At 52.6% G+C, this 9,102-nt stretch overlaps 1 protein-coding gene across 1 annotated transcript; it reads left to right on the forward strand.

The window, feature by feature from the left end:
• The first annotated feature begins 4,360 nt into the window (after positions 1-4,360).
• On the forward strand, positions 4,361-6,082 carry Myod1 (myogenic differentiation 1). Its single transcript, XM_005372469.2, is given in 4 exon segments — positions 4,361-4,583; positions 4,586-4,986; positions 5,399-5,477; positions 5,794-6,082. Coding segments are annotated over 4 exon segments (954 nt in total). The 3' UTR covers positions 6,045-6,082.
• Positions 6,083-9,102: the final 3,020 nt, after the last annotated feature.

The raw sequence follows: 9,102 nt of genomic DNA on the forward strand, positions 1-9,102 counted from the left end.
TATATATATATAAAGGCTGCCGCCACTGCTCCCCCTGGAGCAACACCCTAGAAGCCTAGCCAGACCAGCATTCCTGCCCAGAAGCCAGTTCGCCATTTATAGCCCATGGGCAGATCAGCAAAGGGGGCTGAGCGGCAAGGCCTGGGAATGTCAGAGGGAGAATCACAGGAACCTCCTAGAGAGACAGGAAAACCAAGGCCAAAGGTTGAGCTGTATGCATCTACAGGTCTGGGCCTGTAGTTCAAGAGGCCCTGCATTGAAGGGACAATGCCTCAGCCAATGGCATCCCCTAGACTGGGGGAAGTCTAGATGACTATAAACCAAAAGGCAAAGTTGCAATCATTTGGTCTCCACACAAAATGTACCGCTGTATTTTCTTTGTTGGCTCAGGTGTGAGGGGAAAGAATTGAGATTTGCACAGGGAAGTAGTTTGAAGCGCTTCCTTGGAGATGCTGAAACACTGCGTAGCTGAGCGGAACTGCTCATTGTCATCCAAGAAGTATTTACGGAGTGCCTACTATGTGCTGAGCACATCCCACCCAGGCTCAGAAAAGGGGGAAACACTCCCATCCCAATCGTTACTGACACCCATGATGTGCATTCTTCCTTATGAGTTTAAGTCCAGTGTAAAGACATTTAGAATGCCTCCACCTCTCTGTAGCATACCGCTACAATGTTTCAACAGGCGCAAACAGTGTAAAGAAACAAGTCCGGGGCAGATGAGCCTCTGCTTCATCTGGGAAGAGCCAGAATGAAAGCGTGTGCAAATAATCACGCACACAGTGCCCAATTGTGACAAAAGTGGACGATTTATGAGACATCTCGCGAAATTCAAGTGTAGAAGTTAGCAGACCCCAACGCTGCTTATTCCCTCACTTGACACCAAGTGACTCTGTGAGACTGCCCTTGCAGTGGCTTCTGACGATGCCATGGTGAACAAAACATCCTTCTCTCAAGACTGTCTTCATGTCCCTCAGTGACAAACTAACAGACAAGATTGTTACAGAGTGACATGGCTTCGTGACATTTCCCAAAGCCCGAGATGTAGCAGTCTGGGAGGAAACCGCCAGAGACGTCCAAGAAGGAAACAGTGGAGCTGAAGCCTGAGACCTGCGACCCCAACAGCTGCTGGTCATGGGTAGGGACAGGAGTGAGAGCAGTAGGCTTGGAACAGTAGTCACAGGACTCTATGGCTCTGAAGGAGGCGGTGGAAGGCTGAAAGAAAGGAAGGCGGCTGGCTAACCAGATAGGACCAACTGAGGGACAGAGACTCCAGGGGACATTTGTGAAAGCACACGGAGTAGGGTTCCAGAATGGCCGTGTAGTTGGGGAAAGAGATGAGATTTTCATCTGAGCACAATGATGAATGCAAAGAGCTCCGGGACCTCTGCCATTTCCTCTGCTGCTGTGCAGGGGCCAGGACGAGTGCTAGCGAGGACAGCAGGCACCTTAGTGTGGCCATCTAAGCCAGCAAAGGGTAGGAGTTAGCATAGCCTATACAGCGACCTTAGGAATGAGAGACCTAGGGGTGTCCTACAGGAAGAGTGGACAAGGCTTCATCATGCCCTCGGGACCTCCATCCTCATGAGTTCCACCCCAACACCACATCGCCGCCTGGATGTTTACTGTTGAGTTTCAACCCCTGGCCAAAGTGCATCTGGCACTCACAGACCCACTTTTCCCAGTTCCTTCCTCCCCAAAGCCATCTCTAATGTCTCTCTTGTCCCCGTGCCCACATCCAACCATATATAAATCTTGCTTCTCCCCATCTTTATTTTTATAGACTTAGAGTTTGTATGTACGTGAGTGCTTTTCTTGCATCCGTGTCCGTGAAGCTCCAAGATCAGAAGAGGTCATCAAGTCCCCTAGAACTGGGGTCACAGGCAGTTGTGAGCAGCCATGTGGGTGCTGGGACTCAAGCCCGGGTCTTCTGGAAGAGCAGCGGGTGCTTTTAACTGGTGAGGCACCTCATCTTTCCAAGCCTGCCAAGCTGCATCCTGAGAGTCTATCTGGAATCCAATCGCTTTTCACCAGATTCACCTCCCAAAGCTCAGCAACCGTTTGCGTGGCCACGATCACTCCTTTGGAGCACTGCGGTGCCCTCAGAATTGGTCACCTTTCTTCTGTCCTTGCCTTCCACCAACCAGGGAAGATCCTGGTAACGGAAGTCTGAGCTGAGACCCAACAGCCAATCCTGGGCCAGGCCCAGGGAAGAGGACCGAAGGGGAGGGCAGCAAGAATAAGACAGCCCTGTCCCGGGACCTTTGCACATGTTTGTCCCTCTCTCTAGCAAGTACCTGCTTGTGGTGGCTCTGTCTCCCTTCATCCAGGCTATTTCACAAGTACAACCATCCCAGAGAGGTCGTCCCTGCCTGCTGGAATGAAAACTAGTTCTTGTTTTGCTTTATTCTTATTTTTATGTAGAATTTATACACCCCTGATACCACACAGTCCTTGAGTGCTTGTCTGCCATCCTCTCCTATAATGTAAACACTATGTGAATGGGTCTTTGGTTTTGTTCACTGCTGTGTCCCCAATACCTGGACCAGTAGCTGGTGTTTGGTAGATGAGCCACCATGAACACTAAATGACTAAATAAAAGAGAAAAGAGGGTGAGCACTTTACGAAGGGGACCATCAGTACTGCCCGTGTCAGAGAAGGGGAGAGAGTGGGATTTCAAAGGAGATTTCTGAGTCTGAGGGATACACAGGGCTTCCCAGTTTGTAGAGGGCCAGCTAAGATGATTTCCCGACTTTAGCGAGAAAGACATCGGTATCACCCTTGCTTAGATTTCTGATATCCAGGAGAGAAGACATGGCAGGAATACCCGGTCCTAGCCAGAGCCCCAAGAGACATCAACATCCCAGGGGTGGGGTGTGTTGGAGCTGGTAGGGGAGCCAGAGCTCCGGGGAGGGGGCTGCATCCTTCTGCTCCTATCCTCCACAGTGAGTCTGCTGTGAAGAGACACAACTAAGTCTCCAGAGGAACAGAGCCTGGAGACTCCAAGGCCCCCACAATCCAGGCTAATACTGTGCAAGCAGGTGCTGGAGTCAGAAGCGAGCTTTCTTGCTGGCACAGCCGTGCACCTCCCCAGACATTTCCACACCCTCCTCCCTTTGGATTCTGCACCTCCCAGTCACTCCCGGACATTGTCATTATCCTTAGAAGTGAAGTGGAAACAGACTTGGGAAGAGATCACCTCCACAAAGTTTAGCAGACTCCACTGCAGGTGAGGTCATCAGGCCAGGGCCTGGTCATCATGACCCTTAAGAAAGACACTTCCTGTGGCTCCACTCAAAACAGATGACACAAACCTGCGGAAACCAGCTTTCACTTAGCTGAGAAATAGATCAACCCAGACCCCGTCCGGCTCTCTAGACACCCACAGAAGGAATCTTCTGGGGTAAGTTGAGTGAAGACCCTTCCTTCCTTCCTCCCTCTTTTCCTCCCTCTGTCCACCCTGAGTTTGACTAGTGTGGCTTGAAGTTTTAGTGGCGATCCCCCCAACTACCGCATAGACTGCGCTGGATTTTCTTAGCTTCTTGTGGAAGATGAGCAAGACCAGATGCTCTCTGAGACATTCCCAGATTGGGAATGAGACAAATATCACTGCCACCAAGTCATTTGTCTCAGGCTTGCCCACTTAGATCTTGGGAGCCTCACTGTCTCTAGCCCGCTGCGTCCTTGGATCCACTTCTTTGGTGTGTCACCGTTTCGCTGCTTCTTCTCTAGAGGTTGCTTTGCCCTTTTGCCTTGTGTCTCTCTCCAGATCTCCTGCAATCTGGTTTCTAACGTCTATTCTGTGCCTGGTTTCCCAAGAAATCAGGAGACCGTGAGGTCCAAGGTCAGCTCCAATGTGATCGCTGTGGCTTCACTGAGGTTGTAGTAGGCACTGGAGAGACTTGGGCAGGCTGCACCAGAGAGCCAAGTGCAAGGAAAGGCTGGTGTCTGCCTGCCAGTCTCTGTCCTCCCTGTCCCAGCGCAGAGCCGCGGGAGGGGGCACTCTCTGGCCCCAGAGGCTCCCCTGAAAACCCCAAGCTCCGCCCTGCTGCACTCCTACTGGTTTGGGGCGCCCCCGCCCCCAGTCTCCCTTTCCAGCTCCCGGGCTTTTAGGCTACCCTGAATAAATAGTCCAGGGCACCTGACGAGAAGCTAGGGACGGAAAAAGTCCCAGGACGATCGCTTTCTTCGTAGCAACTCCGACAGGACAGGACAGGCAGGGGAGGTAGAGGACAGCCGGTGTGCATTTCAACCCTCAGTATTGTGTCATTGTCAGGGTTCAGGAGTGACAGAAAGTTAAGGTGACTCTTGAAGATTGGGTTGAACTAGAGGCAGGACCGAGAAGTCTAGGAGCTAGGATATGGAGCTACTGTCGCCGCCACTCTGGGACGTAGATTTGACAGGCCCCGACGGCTCTCTCTGCTCCTTTGCCACAGCTGACAACTTCTATGATGACCCGTGTTTTGACTCACCAGACCTGCGCTTTTTCGAGGACCTGGACCCGCGTCTGGTGCACGTGGGGACCCTCCTGAAACCGGAGGAGCATACACACTTGCCCACCGCGGTGCACCCAGGCCCCGGCGCTCCGAGGATGAACATGTGCGCGCGCCCAGCGGGCACCACCAGGCTGGGTGCTGCTTACTGTGGGCATGCAAGGCGTGCAAGCGCAAGACCACCAATGCTGATTGCCTTAAGGCCGCCACCATGCGCGAGCCGCGCCGCCTGAGCAAAGTGAAGGAAGCCTTGGAGACGCTCAAGCGCTGCACGTCCAGCAACCCGAACCAGCGGCTGCCCAAGGTGGAGATCTTGCGCAATGCCATCCACTACATTGAAGGCTTGCAGGCTCTGCTGCACGACCAGGACGCAGCACCACCAGGGGCCGCCGCTTTCTACTCGCCCGGTCTGCTGCCCCCAGGCCGAAGCAGCTAGCACTACAGTGGCGACTCGGACGCTTCTAGCCCGCGTTCCAACTGCTCGGACGTCATGGTAAGGCCAGGGACACAGAAGGACAAGTGCAGGCGACACCTGGGGTATCGGAAATGCGTTTCAGAGGTCCTTGGGGTCGGGGGAGTCCTTTAGACACAGGTGTCCCTGGCATCTGTCACTGGGGTCTGTTTGGAGACCCTGAGCACCTGCGATTTGCCCAGTTGGGGATGCATGCCATCAGAACACTGCTGGGCAGACCCCAGGACATACGTTTCCTTCTCAATTCCTTATTGCCCGAGTGCAGATTTTTGTTCCTGGGTGACCATCCAGGCTCAGTTTGACCCTGCTCCTGTCTCCTAACTAGGGCTGACCCGGTCCTGTAAGCCACAGCTAGGGGAGGGAGGGAAGGGCAGTGACAAGTAGTGTTCCAGCCGCCCCACGGGTCTGACTCGGGCATTCTTGCTATTCACAGATGGATTACAGCGGCCCCCCGGGTGGGTCCCGGCGGCAAACCGGGTATGATGCCGCCTACTACAACGAGGCGTCCAGCGGTGCGTATTCTCAGCTGTTCCCAGCTAGCAGGCATTCACTGGCCTTCCGTGTTCCCCTTGAAGACGTCCTCGCTCCCCAGGCTTAATAGTACTCCTTCCTCTCCTCTTCTCCAGACACACTTGTATCTTGGGATGATGGGGCCAGGCGTGTTGGTGTTTGGGGGAGTAAACAACTACAACGTGCACCTTCCTCTTCTTTCTCCTTGTAGTCTAGCAAGTCCTTAGTTTCCCTTCTGCTCCAAAGCTCTGTGCTGGGCGGGGGTAAGAGGCTTGAAGGGACTCCAGCTTGCCTTACTAACCTTCCCCTCCCCTACAGAATCCAGGCCAGGGAAGAGTGCGGCGGTATCAAGCCTCGACTGCCTATCCAGCATCGTCGAGCGCATCTCCACAGACAGCCCCGCCGCGCCTGCGCTGCTGTTGGCAGACGCACCACCAGAATCTCCTCCAGGTCCTCCGGAGGGTGCATCACCAAGCGACACAGAACAAGGGGTCCAGACCCCTTCCCCTGACGCTACCCCGCAGTGTCCTGTAGGCATGAACCCCAATCCTATTTACCAGGTGCTTTGAAGGGTTGGCTGCGGCAAGAGAGGACGCACCGCCTACACTCCGGGGTCCCTAGGGTCCTTCACGCTCAAAAGATGAAGTTTAAATGACACATTTCCCAACTGTCCTTTCAAAGTCACACATTCAGAGGCTGGAGAAGGGCGGAGCAGAAGTCTGTCCCACATCGGTCCCCAAGGAAAGGACGCTGTCCATTTGACGTTGTTTGTTTTGTTTTGTTTCCTTTCGCTTCGTGCGACTCACAGAGACTCGCTGTCCCTCAGGGGGCCAGAGCTGATCCTTGAACGGCCAGGCCTTCTTCCTCTTCCTCACTACTCCTCACGCAGGGGTGAGCCCCTCACACCTAAGCCCTGCCCTCCACATCCCGGTTGTTTGTGGAGACAGGATCCCTACTTTCCGGAGGTCTCCCGACACCCAGTCTTTCCCACAGCCTGCTGAGGCCGCTCCAGTCCCGTGTGTAACAGGTGTAACCATATCCCTCCCTTCCCCGTCCCATGCGCGGTTCAGGACCACTTATTTTTTTTATATAAGACTTGTGTAATCTATTCGTGTAAATAAGAGTTGCTTGGCCAGAGTCGGAGCCCCCTGGGCTGTATTTATCTCTGAGGCATGCTGTGTAGTGAAACAGAACTTTGTATGTTTATTCCTCTGGTGGGAGAGTCTCAGGACTCACTCGCTCAGGTGTTGGAAATAAAGACGCTAATTTATACATCAGTGACTCTGGCTTTTTCTAGGCAAGCCAAGGGGATCAATAAGAAACAATACAATCTGGGCGAGCTGTGTCGCAGCGACCCCTGTAGGCGGCGTAAGGATAGCAAAGACACCGGATGGTGCTAGATTACTAAGGAGGGCTAGGCCTGCCTGTAAGCAGCAGGTCACACCCCACGCAAGGAAAACAGAGGTTCTTGTGGAACGATGCACAGGTTAATGTTAGTTTAAATATAAAAAGCCGGATGTGGTGGCTCATCTCTGCAATCTCAGCACTGGGAGGGCTGAGGCAGGAGGATGGATGCAGGCCTAGGTATAAAGTAGAGATCTTGCTCCAAAACAAGCTTTTTAAAATTAAAAGTCATGTTGAGGAGGTAGTCCAGTTGGTAGAGCACTTGCCTAGCATGCATAAAACCCTGGGTTCAGTCCCCAGCACCATAGACACCTGCCGTGGGAGGTGCAACACCCTGGAGGTGGCACAGAAAAATCAAAAGCTCAAAGTCACTCTCAGCTACACAGCAAGTCCCAGGATACATGAAAGCCTGCCAATAAATTGATTGATTGATTGATTGATTGATTGATTTAAAATCTAGCACCACAAACTTGAAATCCTGGCAGAATAAGTCTGCCCAGGGCCAGCTATTGCTGTTTTCCAAAATCTCCTTTTGGGGACTCTGAAGTATGTGTAAGGTTGAGAATAGTTCTTCACATGCACAGCACGTCCAGAAGGCTCTGTGGGAGGTTGTGGTCCTAGAACCACTCAACACCCTCACAAGTGTGGAGGAGGGTGGGGTGCTCCAGGGCAGAAAGAGAGAGCTAAAGAGCTCAAGAGATGCTTTGCACACCGTGTGGTGCAGGCAGGCTCTTGTGATGTGACTGCCGGAGGCAGCGTGCACAGAGACAGCCTGCACGGAGACAGCGCTGTTGGGAGCCTACACTCAGAGCTTCACTCTGCCTCCTAAGAAGGCAGAGGCTCGCAGCCTGTGAGGAGAAGGGCACTCGGAGCAGCATCATGTCTAGTGCTGCGGTACTTTCCCCAGGCTGTGTAGTCTGGGCAGAGGGGAAGCTATTGGTGCAGCCAGACTGCAAGGAGAGCTTCCTGGACAAAGCGCTATTTCAGATGTGTCAGGAGGAACAAGAGTAGGCAACAGACAACAGCAAAGCTTTTGGTACCTGCCCTCTACCCCTACAGGTACCTCTATCCTCCCCTGGAATGGCCTGGCACAAATTCGTCCTCACTCACACTTGTCCCCAGAGCCTCAGTACTTCCTGCATTCTGTCCTACAGATCCTGTTCCTGAGCTCCCATAGGCCAGGTTCTTGACACAGAAAAGACACATTCAGGAAGGACCACTCCATCCCTAGAGTGGGCTCTGCTCCCTCAACACCCTACTGGAGGAGTCACTCAAGGCTTCAGCCTGGCCTCTCAGATACACTCGCTCCCTCAAGTCCCCTCAGGGATGTCCTGACTTTGTCTGTTGGATGGATGCCAAGTCCTATACTGAAGGAAAAGAGACCACTGGACACAACCCTACCTTTGGGACGCACCCGACATTTAGGGGTTGGATCTTTTCCACAGCTGGTCACATGGTGATCAATTAAGCTTTAGAATACAGACTGGGTGAGGACGGGGCAGCCCACATGGTATCACCCCTAGGAAGAGGACACAGCGAGAACCAGGTGGGAGGGAAGGGGCAGCCTCATGAGCCCACAGATGCTCGTGAGAAGCAGCTGAAGAGATGGAGAATAAGAGGCAGGACCACATGGGCCTCCCCTGAGCTGCATCCAGAAGGCGACAGGCAGCCCCAGAGGAATCAACACAGGGGAAGAACAGAAATAATATATATTATAGAAAGCTCTGTTTGGACTGGAAAAACAGACAGGAGGGAACCATAAAGAGACAGGAAGATGTTTTGTGACTTTTCTGAGGAGATGCAAAGAAATGTCACCTCATATAAAGAAGTAGCCAACAACCCAAAGAAAAATTCCATTTAGTCCAGTGTGGCAAATAAATGAATCTATTGAGATTGCTACAGAAGCATGGGCAACTTGTGGGGAGACACACAGTGATGCCCCATCCCCAGAAAAAATTAAAATCTTTTAAATATTTATTGGGTGTTCGCATGTGTGTGTGCATGAGTGTGTGTTTCACATGGGTGTGCAAGTGTGTGTATATCATGGTGTATATGGAATATTAAAGGATAATCTGAAGGAATTCATTCTCTCCTCCCAACACGCTGGTTCCAGGGACTGGACCCAGGTCATTGGTCCCAGCAGCAAGCACCTCTACCTGCAGCCCCCAGCACTTATTCTAAACCTCGTATATCCTTCAGAACGTTTTTAAAGGTTTATTTTAT

This window comes from Microtus ochrogaster, unplaced genomic scaffold, assembly GCF_000317375.1.
Source record: "Microtus ochrogaster isolate Prairie Vole_2 unplaced genomic scaffold, MicOch1.0 UNK14, whole genome shotgun sequence".
In the NCBI taxonomy this organism is placed as follows: Eukaryota; Metazoa; Chordata; class Mammalia; order Rodentia; family Cricetidae; genus Microtus; species Microtus ochrogaster.